This window comes from Cervus canadensis, chromosome 2, assembly GCF_019320065.1.
Source record: "Cervus canadensis isolate Bull #8, Minnesota chromosome 2, ASM1932006v1, whole genome shotgun sequence".
In the NCBI taxonomy this organism is placed as follows: Eukaryota; Metazoa; Chordata; class Mammalia; order Artiodactyla; family Cervidae; genus Cervus; species Cervus canadensis.
The window spans coordinates 96,166,481-96,187,923 of record NC_057387.1 but is presented as its reverse complement, the minus strand read 5'-3'; the positions used below and the strand labels follow the sequence as shown (position 1 = coordinate 96,187,923).

Genomic DNA, 21,443 nt, shown 5'->3' with positions numbered 1-21,443 from the left:
TGACAGAAGATACTGCTAAAATTCAAGACCCCAGAGTATCTTCATGACTTCAGACTCCTTTCCTTCACATGTTCTCACACAAACGAGACCCTGCCTCCCAACTCTTAAGACACACCCATCTCCTCTGGGATGCACAGTGAATACTATAGAATCAGGTCCAGTTGCCAGTTCTGTCCACCTCTGCACCCAGATGACAAATCACCCTGGTTGGAGTCCAGTGAAGGCCCTTCACAGCCCCAGGCCCAGCTTGATGGCACCAAATATTCTGAAAGCAAGGATCCTGGGGCCCAAGACTCGGAAAATGTATGTGGCCTGAGCAGAGCGACTCCAGTGATGGTTGACGGTTTAGAAGAGAAGGGGACAACGCCCAGTTCCCATCAAGCTGGCTCCTTATCAGATTTCTCCTCTCCCCTCTCCCTGCCTCGGACTCAGTAGGTCCTTGATGGCTGGTTACTTTCACCCCCTGGGGCCAAATGCTCTCTAATAGAAGACATTAACCCAGAGTGAGGGCATGAAACCCGCCCTGCTGTGGGGTCCTTAAGTTCCATCTCATGGCACAGGCAGCACTGCCACCTGTTGGCCGTGGCTAGGAATGCAGCCACACAGAGTAGGAACGGGCTGCAGCAGTTGAGGGGCCATCCCAGAGGGCTGAGGCCATGCAGGGAGAGCTGAGCTCTGGAGACAGAAGCTGCATCAGCCCTGAGACTATCAGGGGTCAGCTCCCACCCAGAGCTCTTCCAGCCATCTCCTTCACTGACTGTCAAACTTTCAAAGACCATCCCTGCCCCCCAAGTCCCTTGATCACCACAGTGTGCTAAGTCACTTCAGTCGTGTCTGACTCTTTGTGACCCTATGGACTGTAGCCTGCCAGGCTCCTCTGTCCATGGGATTCTCCAGGCAAGAATACTAAAGTGGGTTGCCATGCCCTCCTCTAGGGGATCTTCCCAACCCAGGGATCAAACCTGCGTCTCATGTCTCCTGCTTTGGCAGGCGGGTTCTTTACTACCAGCGCCACCTGGGAAGGGATCACCACAGTAACCTCAATCAATCAACAAATATTTATTGAATGCCTACTATGTGCCAGTATTGGGCAGCAGTGACTTGTAGGATGATAGATGATACAGAATTCTAAGGCTGAAGCCACTGCTCCTGTCTACAGAGGATCCAAGTGTGTCTCCCTCAAGGAGATGAAGGCCAATGGTCTGGTCTTTAGGACTCCTGACTCAGCTTGTCCCAGCTCCCATCTGGTGCTGCTGTCTTCCTGCTCCCCACACCATCTGCCCACTTCACGCACATATTGCAACTTCCCTGGGCCCAGTGGCTTCCTGGCAAAGTGTCGTAGATGCTGGACAGACCAGCCCCTCACCTGTCAGCTCCCCATATGGCTTCCACCTCAGACTCCCTAGGGGATGTGGCTCCAGGCTTGGGGGCAAAGCCTGCCCTTCCAGGTCCTGGGAGCACAGATCACAGCCCCTGCCCCAGCCTTCCCCTACCTTCCAACACCTCCCTGCAAAGCTCACCTTCCATTCAAGCAATCAAAGATCAATGTTGGGGCTCAGCCTCACCCTACCCCCAGCTTTATTAACCCTTCACAGCCTAAATGCCACAGGCATCAGCAGCCTGACTGCTGCACTTAGCAAACACAAGCGCTGCAAGGCTCCTGCAGAGACCTGCACAGGCACTACTGCCCCCAGGATCCTGGGGTAAACAGACCGACATGGGCCCCCGGGGCAGAGGCCCATGGGAACTCTCTACCGGGAGGACCGCAGAGACCCCGAGAGCTGCAGGGAGCTGAACCAGTAGAGGGCCCCACCCATGGATGTAGGTTGTGGGGAAGAGTCAGGCATTTATTTCTGGGGCAGAGGTGAGGTGGGGAGGGCAGTGGACACAGCTGTGCATGAAGTTGATGCAGAGGGTCGTGTAGTAAGTAGGGTAGTCGCGGAGGTGGCTGACGTGTGCGGACGACACGAAGTCCACGGAGCGTACCAGGACCCGGTGCGCCAGGCGCGCCTTCACCATGCGCTCCACGTCCCGGGCCAGGACCACCTCGTCGGCCCTGGAGTAGAGGTAGAGCTCGGGCCAGCGAGAGGCTGCGTCGAGCAGCCTGTCATAGAAGTGGGTGTGGAAGAGGGCGGTGAGTGGCGCGAGCAGGATGTGGAACAGGAAGGCCACCAGGGCGAAGGCCACCAGGAGCAGCAGGCGCAGGGCGGCAGGCCGGTGCTCCAGGATGACGGCCAGCGCCCGCAGAGCCCCCAGCAGGTTGCTGTCACCGGGACCGCTGTCAAAGATGGTGCCCACCACACGCAGGTGACAGAAGCGCCGGTGGGTCTGCAGGAGCTCCAGCACATATCGGTACAGCATGACGCCAGCGTTGCTGAAGACGTGGAAGAGCAGGGGCTCCTTCTCAACCTCGTAATCAAAGAGCAGCTCAAGCAGCTTCTGGGCCAAGACACGAAGTGAAGGGATGCCCAGGGTCTCGGAGAAGAAGACCATGTGCCAGGGGGCTGTGTATCGGATCACGATGCAGCCCTGGGGAGAGGAGAGAGGCCCAGTTGGTCCTCGGGGATGGTGTAGGGCGGAGAGGCAGGGACCAGCTAAGGTCAGAGGGGTCCAGCAGCTCTCACTTCCACAGGCCCGTAAGCTGGAAGTCCTCCAGGCCCTGCTGCAGCCTAGGTGCATGCTCACCTCTCCTAGACACCGGTGCCTAACAGAGGGGAAGGTCCACTCCAGGCCCATTTGTGGAATAATTGCTTCACGCTGGCCAAGCCCTTGAGGCCTCGAGCCCAGAGCTCGCTTTGGAGGCCTCTGGGCTGACCAGAAGGAAGCCTTCTCACTCTGCTGTCTCCCTCCCACCCATGACCTTGTACCCTCATCTCATCAACTCTGGCACACTTAAGGGCTCACTGCCTGGCGACACCCTGCTGCAGCCACTCTGCTCTGCACAATCCCTGCCTCCCAGGGACAAGCAGGTACCCCCAGGAGACCCAGCCGCCAAGACACAGCCTGCAGGCCCAGCCTTGACCACTAGAGGCCACTTGTGAGCCAAGCCCGCAGGGCCGCAATCTCTGGCCACTGCCACCTTCCTCGCAGGGTCCTGTCTGGTTCTGAAGCCTGGGATCACTCCTCGCTCTCCCTGAAATTCCAAGTACAGTAAATGCATTATTCCTCAAATTCTAAAATAGCTAAAAGATCTCTAGGCCTCTGTATCCCTCAATGCCTGGGTCAAAGTACACCTCAAGGTCCTCACACAGATGCCCTTCTAGGCCAATTAGAGAAGGTGACCAAAGCCACGCTGAGTCCTAACCCTCTGCCATTAACGCGTGCCAGAGACACAGGGCTCTTTGTCAGGGGACTCTGAGTTACACAGGCCCTGGGGTCAGACAGTTCTGGGCTCAGTTCCTGGGACCAGCATCTATAAACAGTATAGATGAATTTAACTCATCTTTCTGAATCTGTGTTCCCTTCTGTAAGCTGGGACAACATCCATCTCATGGGATTACAGTATAATTAAATGGAAAAAAAAAAAAAAGTATCTCCAGTGCGCCCAAACAGCACTTGGCACAGAGTTCCAGCTAAGAAGAGCAGTCATTAGTGGTGGCAGGAATAATACCAAGGAGAAAATTATATGGGCGCAGCACCTGAATGACCAGAGCCAGAAAGAGACAGTCAGCTGAGGTCACCCTGCCACGGCCCCCTGACCTCCTCCCCCCTGGCTGACTGCGACCACATGAGCCCCAGCTCCTCCCACCTCTGCTGTTGCCAAGGCCCTAGAGGACCTGACCACCCTTCCCAAGACTGCAGCGAGGGGTCATGGGTGCCATCTGGCCCCACGGCTCTGGAAAACTTCACAAAGCGCTCTGCTCCAACTCCCCAGGGTGCTATGAAATGTCTTTCCACCCACCTTCAACCTACACACACACACTGCCAATGAATACAAACACACTCCACACCACCACCACCACCACACACACGCGACTCCTGGGACTAAACACAGCCTCTCGGTGGGATGATCTGAGAGAACAGCATTGAAACATGTATATTATCAAGTGTGAAACAGATCGCCAGTCCAGGTTGGATGCATGAGACAAGTGCTCGGGGCTGGTGCACTGGGATGACCCAGAGGGATAGGATGGGGAGGGAGAGGGGAGGGGGGATCAGGATGGGGAACACATGTAAATCCATGGCTGATTCATGTCAATGTATGGCAAAAACCACTACAATATTGTAAAGTAATTAGCCTCCAACTAATAAAAACTAATGGAAAAAAAAAGAAAAAAAATCAACAACAAAAAAAACACAGCCTCTCTACCTCACACCCCTTAGATGCAGGTGCCCATGACTCCCAGTACACACTAGTACCCACTGCACCACCTGTGAAGTGCACACAACTGCCAAAGCACACCCACAAGCACACACACCACCTTCAGGAATGCACACACATGCACGGGCACACGCATGCACACACACACTCCTCCCCAGAAGCACTCCCACGCAGAACTACCTGTTGGTGTAGGCATGAACTCAGCCGTGCCTGTGAACCTGCCGTCTCTGAGGGCGTGTGTGCTCTCTACCTCCAGGTCGCCAGTGGGAGCACACACACAGCGGGCCTTACGCACGCCCAGCGCTCCTGTGCAGTGTGCACACGGGGCCTCCCTGGGCCTCACTTAGAGGCTTCCACCTCTGCTGTTTCTAGTCAAATGCTCCCACAAGCCCCTGCGCCGGTCACATCCCAGTCTCCTGTCTCTCCCTGGAAGCCATCCATCTCCACCTGCGCACTTGCTCAGTCCCAGCCTGCTCCATCCGTCCTCACCTCCTGTACTCTCAGTCTCTTCCTCGCTCCAGATTCCTGCACAAACCAATCTCATTAAAAAAAACCTAAAGCCTCTGCCTTCACACCACGTTCCCCGCTAGGTCTGTCCCACCCTCTCCTCACCTTCCTAGACAAACCTTGACAGTCACGCTCTCTCTTCGGTCCCCTCCCATGGACTCCACTCTGACAGCTGCACTGCTCTCACCAAGGTCGCCCACATCCTCCCGAAGGGCTCCATCACATGACGCCTTTCAGTCCCCGTCGTACTTTCCTTCCAGCAGCATTTGGTATCACAAGCTCTTAGAAAAACTCTCTGGGACTTCCCTGGTGGTCCTGTAGTTAAGACTCCACACTCCGCAGGAGTCGGGTGGATCTCTGATCAGGGAACTAAGATCCCGCATGCCACGTGGTGTGAACAACAACAACAAAAAAACCTCTGGCTCTTCAATAACAATATCAGGGAGGGAAAAAATGGACTGTTCTAGACAAAAGAGGCTTAAGGAACAAAATAATAAGATGCAATGGGTGATCCTGGATTGGAAGCTGGTGGTTTAGGAAAATCAGTGGTAAAGGACACTTTAGCGACTATCAGAGAATCTGACCATGGACTGGAAACTTGATGAGATTAAAATATATTAACAAGGGACAGTGGAATTCACAGTCCAAAAAAAAAGCAGGATACAAAAATAGAGTATTCAAGAAGTCTTATTTAGGTAAAGACACACACAGAAAAAAAGCTGAAAGGACACATACTGATGCTAAATAGAGGTCATCTCTGAGGGGTAGAATATAATGCTTTTATTTTCTTTTAAATAATGAAGTATTAGGAGTTTGGGGTTGGAAAAATTTCTTCTCTACCCCCATCTCATCCTCCTGACCAGAAGGTAAAAGCATCCCTTCCTTTCCCAGGTGACCCCTCACAAGCAACCCTGCCCCCTCAACACCTCTGCCTTCCCTGGGATCATTTTCTCTCTCCACTTGATCACTTTCTCCCCGTGCCTTCCACCCCAAGAATGTCCTTCCTCTCTCCCTGTCATTGGCCCATTTCCCTAAGACTCTCTTCCTCTCTTCAATCCTGCTCCCCTGAGTTTACTTCTCTTCCTATGGCCTCTCCTCCTTCCCACTATGGATCCTCTTTATCTCCTGCTCCTCAGAGCTTGTGTTCTGACCTGAGCCTCTTCTCCTTGCTCTCTACACACTCCCTGGGGGAACCTCATCCAGCCCAGAGTCTATGGCGTCTCTCCTAGCGCTCCCTGTTTCAAAGGACACACCTATCTCTACCAGGGATCTGCTGCAGCCAGAAACCTGGCCTTACCGTGGACCCCCACCTATGCCCGTGCCCACACCATCTCTCTGACGGTGATTCACCGATCACTCTGCCTCCTAACAAGCCCCTTGATCCATCAACTTCCCTCCACCAGCACCACCAGCCTCAAGGTTCCGGCCACCGCAACAATCTCACTTCATGGCCTCCAGACCTGGCTTCCCCAATCCTTTTTCCACTTGGCAGGGAAGGACTCTGAGAAGCACAAGTCTAACATCACACCCCAGCCTAAATCCCCTGAGGACCCTCCCAGCCTCATCTCTTCACACTTGCCCTTCCTTTTGTCCTCCATTCTGGCCATACTCACCTATTTCTTGGCCTCCGCCTGCCTTCAAGGATCTTCGTCTAATGGAGAAGCCGGACAAAGTAGCCTTGCCCAGGGAGTGGAATTCAGAAGCAGCTGAAACTACTTAAGGAGTAAGGCGATGCCAGGGCACCAGGTTGCTGGCTGAGGGGAGGCCTCCAACTCCCCTCCTATTGCAGGGCCACCACACACCCGGGCACAGCGCAGACCTGGGTCAGTGGAGGGAGGCTGAGGGGAGGGGCCCTAGCCGGTCCTTCTCCCAGGTGATTGCCACTCCCCCTCAGTGCAGGGCTTCCAGCTGGGGGGGCGGGGGGAGTGGTCTGTACTGCCTCCCTCCCTTGGGAGGCCTGGGTGAGGAGGGCAGGGCCAGGCCAGTGGCCAAAGCTGTGAAAGGGGTACTCAGGTATAAGAGTCCCTCCCAAGGCTCGCTCCAATCACCACAGCCTCTATATCCAACTCTCGTGAGGCCTGAGATGAAGCAAGGAAACCTCAGGCCTGAATTCTTCTCCAGAAGACCCTTCTACCCTGGAAACATGAAGGTGCCATGGTCAACCCTAGGACAGAAACTCTCCTAGTGATACGAGGAGGAAGCCCCAGGAGTCCACGCTATGCCCAGCACACCCAGCCCGGGCTCCTGTTGCCCAGAAAGGCAGCACCAGCCCAGAGGGACTTGAGGTCTGGGATGACACCTCAGCCAGGAGCACAGTGGGGATGGTCTGCCACCGTGGGGTTTGGGGAGGAAGGAAGAGGGAGCAGGTCAGGGGGCTGGAGGGGATAGACCAGGCCACAGAGTTGGCTGCAAAGGGTGATAATCCTGCCCAAGTACCCATAGGCCCAGCATCTTCCTCACAGGCCAGTCCTGGTGCCATTCCCAGGCCTGCCTGGCCCCTGACTGGTGGTCAGCCTCCACGGCAGCCTGGAGATGAGGGCAGCCAAGGCGGAGAGAGCCCCCAGCAGAGGGGCCCCAGCGCACTTGGAGTCCACACGCCTGCAGCACTCACCCTTTTGTGATAGATGGCGCTGTACTTGGCCAGGTTCTTGTCGGTGCAGCCTCCCCAGCCCAAGAGAATCACCAAAGGGAGTCGAGTCCCAGCCTCCTTCCCATCTTGGTCGGGGCTGTTCTCTGAAACACAAGCAGGGCGGGACTGTCAGCCCTGCAGTTAGGGTGTGGGATGGGGTGACTGGCCCATCCAGGGCTGCTGGCAGGGAAGTGCCAGGGGCCAGGCCTATGCATTCTTTCAGCCCCTGCGCCTCAGGTGCCCGGGAGGCTCCTTCCTCTGTCCTTCACTTCAACTGGCTTTCAGGCTTCCCAGGTGGCACTGCAAGGTAACTGGAAAAAGCCACCTGAGGGCCCTTTTCTTTTCGCTCAGGGACACAGCCCAGGTGAGAAAAATTAAAAAAAAAACAAAACTTCCTCCATGCAATTTCACTTTCTAATCCCAGGATCAGCAAACCACAGATATTAATACAAGCCATGGGCTGAATTCAACCCATGATCTGTTTTCAAATGACCTTTGAGCTAAAGATAAAAGTGCTTTTAACATTCTAAAATAGTTTTAGAAAAAAATCAAAAGAAGATTTTGTGATGTGAAAATCATGAAACATAAATGTCCACAAATAAAGTTTTATTGGAACACAGCCCAGCTCACTCATTTACATAATGTCTATGGCTGCTTTGAGGGCAGGAGGAGAAGGGGACGACAGAGGATGAGATGGTTGGATGGCATCACCAACTCGATGGACATGGGTTTGGATGGACTCTGGGAGTTGGTGATGGACAGGGAGGCCTGGCGTGCTGCGGTTCATGGGGTTGCAAAGAGTCGGATACAACTGAATGACTGAACTGAACTGATGGCTGCTTTCAAGCTAAAACAGCAGCGTTGAATAGCTGCAACAGAGACCACACAGTTCACAAAGTCTAAGGTCTAAGGTACAGCCCTTTACAGAAAAAAGTTGGCCAGCCCCTGTTCTAATTCCATGGACAGATGGAAGAAGAGGGTTTTAAAGAGAAACCGATAGGGCAGTGTAGGTGGGGAAGTGAGGCAGACCGACTCTGGGGGCCCCTACCAACCCAAACCCTGTCCTGACAGAGCAGAATGACAGTCAGTAATTACTGAGATTTAATCCTCACAGCACACTACAGGGAATATTATTACAGATGAGGAAACTGAGGCACAGAGTGGTTACGTTACTTGCCTAAGGTCACACAGGAAGTGTAGAGCTGGGAACCCGGTCCCTACTCCCCATCCTAACTAACCCGCTTGAGGTGTTCTGGGCTGCCAGCCCCATTCACCACCAGAAGTACATCTCCTTCCCTGATGTGCCGAGGCACAAGCCAGCTGCCTCCTCCACGGCTGCTTCTGGAGGCCTCCCCGCAACCTTGTCAGTCAGGCCTCCTCTCATTTTCCCCACCAAGAAAGTACTCACACCCCTTGGGGTGACTTCTGTGCAGGGACTGTCTGTTGCCAGTTATCTGCCCTCCTGAAAGGGCCAGGGTTTACTCTTCCAAGGATCAAGCCACTTGGCTATGCTCAGCTGCCACCTGGAGATTTATGGACGCTGGTGGTGACCTGGCAACAGTAAATTTCAAGGCTAGTTAAGAGGCTGGTAAATATAAATCACTAACCTTTGGACAAAAGGAAGACAACAATTTCCTGTGGAAATTAATGTGATTGAAAAGTTCAGTGTTTCTGCTCTCCGGCAGTGGCGACTCTGGCCTTTGGAGATTAACTGCCCGAGCCCATGGGGATCCCAGGCTGGGCTACAATTCAGCCTGGAAGCAGGAGCTGCCAACGCCTCAGTCCCATGCTGACCCCTGACAGCCCTCCCAGGCTCCCCTGACAGTGACCTCAGCCTCCAGTAAGAGGGATGGTTCCACAGCTCTAAGTCAGGCCACTCGAAATACTGTCACCAACTTTCTTGGCCTGGTCCTTGGCCAGGGCAGTGGTTTGCCTGCACTGGCCTTTCTGGTGGAGAGGCCCAACCCTGCTGGTGATAGCTACCCATAAGGCTTGGGCTGCAGCCACCTCACGGGTGGTGATGACAGCTACCATTTGGATCCACCTTTGACCATCTGAGGTCCAGCTACTGGATTTCTGAGACCTGCCCCAGGGAGGATCCCTAACTTCCATGCAACTGTCTGAGTATGGTCTCCCCTCCCCTAGCACCTCCATATGGCACTCCCCTCCAGGTACCACCAGCAAAACATCAGCAAAGGGTTAGGGGGTTCATCTTAAATAGAGAGAAGGAGGCTGAGGGAGGTCACATCCCCTGGTGACTGCCCTGACCAGCAGTCGTGGCGCATTCCCAGACAGGGAAGGTTCAGACACTTCCGCTGGCTCTCTGACCTGCCCCTCCCACCACGGCTGGGCTCTACAACTCCACTTTGTTCCACATCAGATTTTCCTGGCACCCTTGGATTCACCAACTCAGGTAGGAATGACTTCACCAGACACGCCTCTCATGAAGAAACTCAGAATATGGACACCCTGGACACGCTGCCTCTTCCCAGAGCCCAAGCTTTTCGTAAGGTTCCTAAAAGGAGGGAATTGGTGCCCCAACTCCACCCAGGCACTCAAGGCCGCCCCTCCTGAACCATAAGATGCCCCTCCTACCCACAGGCATCTCCTGTTCCCCCAACACAGTCTCCTCCCAGGACCCCTTTCTCCATGCCCTTCTTAACTTGGAGCTTTGTCACGACCTCCTCCCACTGGAGCCACGCTGCCCATTCCAATTCTAGACATGAAGTGCTATCATCCAGAAAAGTCCAAGATGCTCTGGGACCATGGCTGAGAGAGTGACGGTGACACGCTTGCTATGCTGGTCTTGAAGGACTATAGGAGCATGCCAGGTGGAAAGAGGGCATGAGCAGGGGCAGGAGGTGATGGAGATGTTAAAGTCACTCTGGAGCACAGCAAGCAGTCCTGGGAGGCTAGAAGCCTGGATGAGGGAGCAAGAGTGGGCAAGAGAGCTGCTAAGAGCAGGACTGGGGGGCCTGATCCTGCAAGGCCCCCAAGCCATGCTTACGAGTCAGCATTTTATCCCAAGCAGTGGAGAGCAAATAGATTCTGGAACTGGGGGAGTGGCAGGATCCAATCTGTACTGATTAATGACTTGCACAATTATTTGAATAACATCTGTCACCCCTCAGCCAGAGGGGTCCCTGAAGGCAGGAACTGGGTTTGTCACACTGAGTGCCACATTCCTGGTGCCCAGGACTGTAGCTGGCCCGTCCAGGCACTCAGCAGAAACATGCTGAATGAATGAACACGTGCCTGCAAAGTGAAGGATGGATCCAAGGAGAAAGAGCTGGCATTCCTCTTGTTACCCATTGCCCTTTCCAGAGTAATAAAAGTAATTGCTATGGCTATTGTTATTTATTGCCACATCCAGATCGTGTGATTCTTCCACCCTCTGCAAGAGCCCCTGCTCCTTTTATGTTCCTCCCACTGGTCACCACCCTCTCCCCTTCCCGCTGCTGACATCTCCCAGCCTCTGACCGCTGCCCCTCAGGCACTGGAGACTTAGGCACTGGCCCCGTCTTCCACTTCTACACCAGGACTGACACGGCCCTGCACAGGCAATCAAAACCACCTCAGTCCTAAACCATCACAAACTTCTCTGAATTTCACATCTCCTTCCGCCCCTATCTTCCCCTCTTTCCCATCACCAAGAAAAACAATAACAGCAAAAAGAGAATTGTGTCAGATACTATTCTAAGCACTTTTTAAAAAATATATTTATTTGGCTGTACTGGGTCTTAGTTGCAGCATGTGGGATCTAGTTCCCTGACCAGGGATCAAACCCTGACCCCCTGCATTGGGAGCACAGAGTCTTAACCACTGGCCCACCAGGGAAGTCCCTAAGCACTTTATATATCAACTCATTTCATCTTCACAACAATCCTATGAACAAGGTACTGTTATTATTCTCATTTTACTGATGAAAAACTAAGCCACAGAGATAATAAATAATTGGTCAAGGTTACACAACTAACAAGCAGTGAAGCTAGATTCCAAACCCAGGTGGTGACACTTAGAGACCAGCTCAACACCATTATGCCGGCTGGGCCCTGGGTGGGAAAAAAAAAAAAAAACAAAGCCCCCAGTCTTAACCAAATATCTTTCCACTTAGCTCCAAACCTGTACATCAACAGATCCAGCACTGACCTCTTCCATCTGCTCCTCCTCACGGACTGGCCACCAAAGTCAGAACCTCAACACATGCTGCCTCATTTGGTCCCTCCACCATTGGAGGAGTTAACTATTATTGCTATCCCCATTTTACAGATGAGAAAACTAAAACACAGAGAGAAGTCTCTCTCCCCAAAAACATAGAGCCAGGAAGTGGCAGAGCCAGCATGTACCTCTGAACCACCACACCACATTGCCCCCTGCCTCCAGGACCGCACTCACTCCCCAGCCCAGATGCTGATAATCCATGTTTATGCTTTGCTAATGCCCATGCCCCTTGCTGAGTCAGCTCACTGCTGACATCCAAGAAGTTCCCCTTGATGCCCTCTCCAGCCCCTTCTCACCACTCCCCTAAATCACTAGACAGGGCTAGATGCCCCTCGTCTATACACCATCACCACCATGCCACTGTGCTTATCCACTGCGCTGAAAGGCCCCATTAGGAATAAGTCAGAGATGACTGTAACATGCAAAGCAAGAGATAGTAAAGGTCTGAACCAGGGCAGTGGGAGACAAGTAGGAAGGGGGAGGGAAACGATAGGAAGAAAAGAATCACAATTCTGGTACATGTAGCAAAAGCCTCAAAAACATGCAATCTTTGACTTAGTGATTCCACTTCTAAGAAAGAAAAATGCTTAATCTACGACAGAGATATTCAGGAATATTTTAAGCAGATCATAGACATAAATGTAAGAGCTAAAACTATAAGACTCTTAGCAGAAAATGTAAATCTTTGTGACCTTGGATTAGAGAATGGTTTCTTAGACATAACTAAAAGTAAAAGGAATAAAAGAAAAAAAAAGATAAACCAGAACTTCACCAGAATTAAAAACTTTTGTACATCAAAGGATACCATCAAAAAGTTGAGGAAACTCACAGAATGGGAGAAAATTTTTGCAAATCATATATCTGATAAGGGTTTGTATCCAGGATACATAAGAACACTCACAATTCAACAATGAAAAGACAAATAACTCAACTTTAAAATGGGCAAAAGATGTGAAGAGACATTTCTCCAAAGAAGATGTACAAATGGCCAATAAGAACATGAAAAGATGTCCAACATCACAGTCATCGGGGAAATGAAAATTAAAACCACAATGAGACACTACATTAGATCCACTAGGATGGCCATAATCAAAAAGTCAGATAACACCAAGTGTTGAGGATGAGGAGAATTCAGAACCCTCATATACTGCTGGTGAGCATGCAAAAAGGTACATTCACTTTAGAAAGCAGTTTGGCAGTTCCTCAAAAACATTAGACATGGAGTTTCCGTATGAACTAGTACTTCCACTCCTAGGTATAAGACCCAAGAGAACCAAAAACATATGTCCATACAAAAACCTGTACTGAATGTTCACTGCAGCAATATTCATGACAGCCAAAAAGTAGATACAATCCACATACCTATCACCTGTAAATGGGTGAGTAAAATGTGGTATATCCATTCAATGGACTAGTACTTGGTGATAAAAAGGAATGAAGCACTGCTACAACATGGGTGAACCTTGAAAACATACGTTAAATGAAAGAAGCCAGACACAGAGATCACAAGTTATATGATTCCATTTATATGATTTATACGAAATGTCCTGAATAGGCAGATCCATAGGGCAGAAAGCAGATGAGTGGCTGCCAGGAGCTAGAGGCAGCGGGAAATGGGGAGAGACTGCTAATGGTTCAGGGTTTCTTTTGGAGATGATGAAAATATTCTGAAATTAAATAGTGCTGCTGGGTGTACAATCCTGTAAACATACTAAAACCCAATGAATCACACATTTTAAAAGGGTGAATTTTATGGAATGTGAATTATATCTCAATATTGTTATTATTTTAAAAATTAATAATAACATATTAAGCAAAAAAGCAAGTTGCAAAAGAATATGTACAACAGAATCCTATGTACATGCATACATGCACACCTACACATATTATGCATAGAAAAAAAAGCATCAGATATTGATAGCAATCATTCCTGGGATTAGAGGCAATTTCTTTTTCATGATTTTTTAAATTCACAGTCTAAAAATCCCTAAGTATCACTTTTGCAATGAGAGTTAAAAATTCTTTTTAAAAAAAACAAACAGTTGAGGGTCAACAGAGTCAGCAGAGTCAATAATGGTTGAGAAGTCAAAGAGATCATGGATGCCCAGAAGTCCCTTGGCAAGGCTTCTCAAGCCTGACACTTCTTAAGTATCCCACAAAACAATTTAATCTCAGGGGCTCTCTGTCCTCTGGACTTTTCTCAACAAATGACACTGACACTGATAATACAAGAATTACAGATACATACTATATTGTACAACAGTTCAAGTCATAAAACTAGAGCATAAATTAGATTGTGTATATCCCAGGGGCATGTGGGGAAGACAAAGGAAAAGGCTGACAAAGAGAAAGGATTTGTGGAACAATATGTGCTTTTCATCAGCAAGCGGGACTCAGAATACAAAGAACTATGTTTTCTTCTTAAAATGCAAAAGAATCAAAGGATCCTCAATTTCCTTTACTCCCAAGAAATACTTTCTAGAGTCCTAGAGTTCCTATATTTAAACCAAATTACTTCATTTTAAATTTACTTTTTTTAACCTTTTGGAATAATAGTACCAAAGAGTAGCATGGTATCTAGGAGAACCTACCACATAAAACCCTATCTGGGTTCAAATCTTCTCTGCCACTAATAACCATGAAACAGACCTTGAGCTAGTTCTCTAAGCTTTAATTTTCTTAACTGCAAAATGAGGATAACAGTACACAAGACTAAACAAGAAAATGACTACTGAGGGCTTAGCATGTTACCCTAGCACAAAGAAAGAGTTCAGTGAATTGAAGTTATTACTTCATGATGAATGCATGCTCACTGTAGAAAAAGTAGAAAATGAATATCTTATACAATTGGAATCATACCACTTTGTAATCTGCTTTCTTCCATTTAGCAATATATTGTGAACATCTCTCCCTGTCGGTTTATATATTTCTACACCATTCTTTTTAGTGGCTGCAGAGCAGCTATAGATATTTTGTAATTTATGGTGACCAAGCTCCCATTATTGGACACAATGTTGTTTCTAATCTTTTGCTGTTATAAAAGTACTTTAATGGACATCTCTTTCTTCATGCATGTCCTTAACTGTTTCTGAGAAATGGAACTGTATTCAGGCAGTACTTCCTGATGGCAACTGAAATATGCATACACAGGCTTTGGAGTGAGGCTCCTGGGTTGGAACCTGGGATGACTTGGGGCAAGACACTTCACCTCCCCTGACCTCCTGTCCCTCATCTGTAAGATGGGATAAGAGTACTCCAGACTTCACAAGGAGGTCAAAAGAGTAATAAAATCATATGAGGGGTTCTTGGTGAACCTGGCGTGTGAGCAGGGCATGGTCAACAGTGTAAGCCCAACAGAAACCACAGAGACTTCAGGCAAAGGGTCCTTCAGGTCTGGAGCTCAGATCCAGGGCCTAGCATGATGCTTGGCACAAAGCAGACAAATTATGAAGGGTTTCTATTAATGAATGAAAGAAGAGGTCATGATTTACAAAATGAACAAAACTCCTCTGTTTAGAAAAAAAAAAAAAGCACCTCTGGGGTTCACACAGACAAGAAGAGAGTCTAGTTCAACTCGGCACCCGGGCCTGTGAGGCCTCTTTGGTGTGACAGCTCTTGAGGTTTTCTCTCACCCCTGCTCCTGAGAGCACATCTCGGCCTCCTGCCAAGGCCCCACTCCTCTGGGCCCCTCCCAGTCCCCCAGTGTCCCAGCTCTGCACTTTCTGCTGCTCTCTATCTACAGCTTGGGTCACTCTTCTCCAGGAAGCCAGCTGACCCCTGCAGCCCACCATGGTGGTCCAAACTATGGTCCACCCCATACTGTTTCCCTGGTGCTGGGAGAAACTTCCTGGGGGTCAAGACAAGGTCTTCATTTCTTCAACCCCAGCCAGCACTCAGCCCAAGGGTAGACTGACAATGAAGCCTGGGCTCACAGCAAACCTATCGCTTGCCTTCTCTGTGACTCCCCGGAAGGCTAAGAGTGAGCCCCTTGTCCCAGCCCCACTAATTTTGCAAATCAATTATTTGTAAAAATGTTTACAGAACATGAGAGCAACAGGATGCCTTTAAGAAGTGCCTGCGCAAGCCGCAGAGGGGCCCTGGGGCAGGACTTGGCTGACCAGTCTCTGGCTCGGAGGAGGGGCAGTGCCACCCTGGCCTGGATGGCAGAGCACCTCAGGCGGGGCCGGAGTGCTGCCAAATGTCTCCCTTCAGCTCATCGGGCACATCTTCCCTGCCAGGCTCCAGCAACAGTGAGCAGAACCCTCCAAACAACACAACAGGGATCCCTACACTGGGGGCCCTGAGGACAGGACCTTTCCCAAGGAAATGAGAGAATACCCAACTCTCATTAGGAGGGCGAGGGGACCACTGGTCAAAGAAGAGTGGGTGGGGAGGGAGGAATGCCAGGGCAAGGGATCAGCTTTGGCAAAGGACCAGGCAGACGATCCTTGTTAGGCCCAGTCAGCCACAAATAACTCCCTGGTGGGAATTCCAGCAGAAGGACCGTGAGCGATGAAGGGCCCCAGATCTGTAGCTGCCTTCCCACTACTTGTGTGCCAGCAGCAGCTGCTTGCCTCTCTATCAGCTCACAGCAGTGCCAGGCTCTGTAGCTCTAAAGCTCAGGTATGGGGGAAACGCAATTCCAGAAACCAAATATGACCGTCTTCCACATTTCTCCACCTTTAAACAGTAAGTGCAAAAGAGAGACAATCTCCCGACCCCCAAAGACTGTCGCTCTGTGAAGCCACATCAGCCTGGAGGGGAGCTCTCTACACACAGGAAGCAAAGAGATGTGGGGGGTTGCACTGCTGTCCCTTCCTTCTGAGGGGTCCTACAGGCTCGAGTTTGGCTCTGGGGTACGCACTTGGAGAGGGAAAGGCATGAGGAACCAAAGCCAGTGCAGAAGGGCGATCATGAGGAGAGGGTTATTAGAACCACACCAGAGGAGGAACAGCTGAAGGCCCTGGGGGTATTTCTCTTGGAGAAAAGAGATGAAGCTGTCATCTTGAAAAGAGAGGAAGAGAGACTACCTTGCTCTGTGTTGTACCCACCACGACCTCCTAGCCCTGCAGTTACCACATCACTGTGAAACCACCTGCTTCTAAATCCTCAGTCCTCCCTGAACCACAGCTCCTTGCAAGAAGTCTGTGTGTGAGTCACTTCTGAGGTGACCAGCAACTAGCCCACGGACAGGACACAGCTAATGCTGACCTGAAAGCAGAAGTGACAGGCAGGCCTATTGTGGCTCCAGAAAGGGAAGCTTTCTAACAATCCAGTTGTCTCCAACAGGCCAGGATATTTGGGAGGAAGGGCTTCCCCAGAGGCTCAGAGAGTAAAGAATCTCCCTGCAATGCAAGAGACCTGGGTTCAATTCCTGGGTTGGGAAGATCCCCTGGAGAAGGAAATGGCAACCCACTCCAGTATTCTTGCCTGGAAAATCCCATGGACAGAGGAGCCCAGCGGGCTACAGTACATGGGGACGCAAAGAGTCAGACACGACTGAGCGACTAACACAACACACAACACACATCCTGTCAGGGAAGGGTCTGGTGCTAACAGCAAGCTCTCCTGACAGGAGAAGGATGCAGGACAAAATGGCCCCCTGAGATTTCTTCCAGTTCTAGGACCCAGCCCCTTGAAGCAGTGAGGAAGCCACAAGGGGAAGAAATAATACTGACAGAGCACATGTCAGGCAGCACACACAGGAGCACACACACCTGCTCCATGTCAGTCACTACTTCATTAACCCTCACAATGCCGTGGGGTAGGCACTCTTATCACTTTCATTTTACAGTTGGGGAATCTGGGGCTCAGAGAGGTTCAATAAGTTGCCAAAACCAAAGAAGAGCAGGAGGTAGAACTGAAACGCAAAGGCTGCCCACTGGGGCTGAGGAACAAACTTCTGCCCTCCTGGCCACGCAGAAGGCAGCTCTAGGCCTTTGCAACTAAAGGTGCTCCAAGGGCAATAATCTTTTTAAAAATTATTTTAAATAGTTTTTTTAATATTTTATTTATTTGGTTGTGCCAGGTCTTAGTTGCAGCATATGCCAGGTCTTTAGATGTGGCATTTGGGATCTAGTTCCCTGACCAGGGATCGAACCCTGCCCCCTGCATTGGGAGCCTGCAGTCTTAGCCACTGAACCACCAGGAAAGTCCCCAAGGGTAAAAATATTAATTGACTTCATCTCCCGCTGATGCCAAGACTTTTCAAAAGCATTTTTACATCTATAAGCCCAAGAGCCCTTGGCTAACAGATCCGGCTCAGTGAAACACAACTGGTCTGGGGCTACCTGCTCTGTCAAGAGCCTAGGGGTTGCACTCCCCTCTTAGACCCGATCCAAGGAACACAAGCTGCTATGCAAGGGGTCTGGGAAGGCTCTTTTGAAGGAGGTAATGTCTGAGAGAAGCGTTAAACGATGAACCAGACATGGGAGCGGGCAGAGTCGGGCAGCAGAAAGGAAAAGGCAATCCAGACAGAAGAACAGCAGGAGCAGAGAGAAGCAGGAAGGGTGTGGAGAATCACAAGCAGCTTAGGGAGGCCGAAACACAAAACTCAAAGTGAACAGTGAAGGACATAGTGAACAAAGAGGTAAGCAGGGGCTGCTAAATGATGAAGGACTTTGAATGCCATGCTAAGGAATCAGGACTTGATTTATCCTGAGGGCAAAAAAAGAGTTACTGTAGGGTTCTAGCTAGAATAGTGGTAAGATCAAAGCTTTGCATTGGGAAGATGGCTGGGGTGGCAGAAGAGGTGAGGTGTGGCTGGTGGTGAGACTGGAGGTGTGAAAGTGATGTGGAGTAAGACAGGCAAGACCTGCAGCTTGAGCTGGGCTGTATGACAAGGCTCCTCTACTGTAATTCACTCCCAATCCAGGCCAAACTTTCTATTCTCTGGAACTCCAATCCAACTCACACTGCCAGGGATCCAGCCCTGCTCTACAGGCTACTAATTCTGTGGCCCTGCCACACTCCTTTCTCTAATATAACTGTAGGGAGGAAAATAAAGCTAATCACTAAACTCATTCAGTGCCAAGCATTATGCTGGGTCCTTTACACAAACAATCTCAGTTGTGCAACCAACCACCGTCGGAGGGAGATTACTGTTGGTACCCCAACTGTGCAGATGAGGAAACCGAAGTTAAAAGCTGGAAACCTACCAATGGTCACGCAGCTATTGAAGGGAGGAGTCGGGATTTGAGCCGACTTCTAACTCACAGCAGAGATGGCTCTGCTAACTATACTGCCTAGGAGAGTGCAGAGGAGGAAAGGGTGAAGGTTCTATGTCCTGGGCTTCTCCATGGACCCTGGGAAAAATAGTGGATGTAATATAACGAGTGGAAGCCCCTAAGCACAACCGCTAAGAAAGAATAGCAGTGGGAAACCCGACTCCAAACAAAGGAATCAGGATGTCCCCTGTCCTCGGCAGCCTTCAGTTACTGGGAGAGAAGCGAAAGCTTGGACCTGAGAACTAAAGAGACAGGGAAAAAAAACCCCCAACCTGGTGGGGGGCGGGGGGCGTGTGGACGCCGGGGAGGGGCGGGGCTCGGACAGGGAAAGCGCCCTGGGGGCGGGGCTTACTAAGGGGCGGGGCTCTCTGGACCCGACCAAGTCTAAGGACCTGCCGGACCCTATGAGGAGGTGGGCCGCGAGAGGGCGGGGCCGCAGGAGGGGCGGGGCCACAGCTGCGCTTGCAACCCACGGACTCCTTAGGTCACCTACCCACGACTGGACCCAACCCTCGTTCCATACCCTGACTCCGGCAGGGCTGATCCGGGATCTCGATGGTGTAGTCCAGCTGGGCTGAAGCCATGGTGAAAGAGCCGGCCCTCAGCTTGGGCCTCCGGCAGGAACTCCCGCTCGCGCGCCTGCACCTCACCCAAGCGACTCCTGGGCACCGCCCAATCACCACCCACCTCCCTCGACGCTACCCAATCCCCAAGCCGCGCTCTGTGACCTCTACCCCTAGCAACCACCGAGTGTCTCTCGGAGCCTCTCGCCGCACCCCGCTTGCTAGGCCCTAGCAACCATGCCCCGCCCTGCTCTATCTCTGGCCCCCGGCCATTGGCTAACTCGCTTTGTCTGGATTAGGTATTGGCCAGCTAAGGCGCCAGTCAGGAAGAGTCCCCACCCTCCCGTGTAGGTAAGGGGGTCTGTGGGAGAGTTGCGTTTTCTAGGGATCAGGAGGGTTTCCCTTCTTAACCGAGTCTTATCCTACCGAACGGACAACAGTGCCCTTTGACTTGCATCATCTAGCTTCTTCCACCGACCTCTACCAACCGCAGCTCCGAGGGCTGGAGGTAGAAAAACCATACAAAACGGCCACAGTGGTGCGTGCCAGCCCGTGGTCCACCCAGTTGGTCGAGGCTTATTTTGAGTGGTGGGATGGGTAGAATGCAAAGGAGGTGCTATCTTCTGGAGAAGACTTTAGAGAGTGCCCTGTTCGTGCGCGACATAAGGGGTTAGGGAGTAAAGTTTTCTTAAATTTATCCACGCACTTAAAAGATATTTACTTACCATCTGTTACATAAGCGGACTCTAGTTAGGATTGTTTTTGACCCTGACTTCCATAAGTCTCTTGGAGAAGGAAAAGGCTACCCACTCCAATATTCTGGCCTAGAGTATTCCCTGTAGTCCACGGGGTCGCAAAGAGCAAAAGAGCAACTTTCACTTCGCACGGGGTCACGACTGAGCAACTTTCACTTCGCTTCACTTCCTTAATTCTTAAAAGGAGAGGGAGAGAGACCATGCATGAACCAGCTCTAATACTATGCAGGGATAAATGCTACAAGAAGAGTAAGCCCTACGGATTTTAGGAGCTCAGATTTAGAAGGGGAATTTATGGCAGTGCAGATGGCTCTTGAGCTGGGCTTTGAAAGACTTGTGGAGACATGAGTCCTTTCATGGCTCAAAGAGGAAAGTGAGGGGTTGGTGCCAGGAACTCTGAGCATCTTCTGGCCAGAGGAGAGACTAATGAGAGAGCAACCTTGGAAGAATAGGCAGGCCCAGGTTCTGGAGGGTCTTTGATGCCACACTCAACCCTGAATTTATGGGTAGATCTTACTGATGGAAAAATATTTCCAATGCATTTTATGCCACCGAGCACCAGAGCTTAGACTTTATCCTAAGGACAATGGGGAAGCTGCAGAGGTTTAAACAAAAGAGTAACAATCAGATTAATGTTTTAGAAAGATCAATGAAAAGAATGGATTGGAGACTGGGAGAAGGAAGGAGACCAGTTTAGGACATTGTTTCAGTCATGTGAAAGGATTATGGTGGCCTGAAGGTGGAGAGCTAACAGGATTGAAGAGAAGGATGAATTCCTTAGACACTTATGAGTTTAAAAGAACTGGACTTGGTGACTGGTTGGATGTGGAGTAAGTAGGAAAAGTGAAGAATGTCTAAATTCCTGCCTTGGGCAAACAGAAAGGAGAGTTGTTAGGAAAGAATTAGTTCTGGGCATGGTGAGTTTGAGGTGCCAGTGGAATATCCAAGTGGAAGTGTCCAGGAGGCAGCTGAGTATGCCTGACTGGAGTTTGCAATATAAGTCTAAACTGGAAATTAAAATATTTAGTCTGTAGTGTCTTAAAGATGGCAGCCACACACTGGACTGATTTGTTTGGCTTGCCCGGAGAGTCTGTGTAGAGAAAGAAGAGATGGTCCAGTGGCTAAGACTCCATGCTCCCAGTGCAGGGGACCTGAGTTTGATCCCTGGTCATGGAACTAGATTCCGCATGCCCCAATAAAGAGTTCTCATGCTGCAACTAA

The 21,443-nt window shown here is 50.6% G+C and overlaps 1 protein-coding gene across 1 annotated transcript; it reads right to left on the bottom strand.

The window, feature by feature from the left end:
• Positions 1-1,039: 1,039 nt before the first annotated feature.
• On the bottom strand, positions 1,040-19,698 carry TMEM53 (transmembrane protein 53). Its single transcript, XM_043461546.1, has 3 exons — positions 19,428-19,698; positions 7,440-7,561; positions 1,040-2,529 (listed from the first exon to the last, which is right to left on the bottom strand). Exons 1-3 carry the CDS (start codon positions 19,486-19,488, stop codon positions 1,840-1,842), a joined length of 873 nt encoding a protein of 290 aa, XP_043317481.1. The 5' UTR covers positions 19,489-19,698; the 3' UTR covers positions 1,040-1,839.
• Between the last annotated feature and the right edge of the window lie 1,745 nt (positions 19,699-21,443).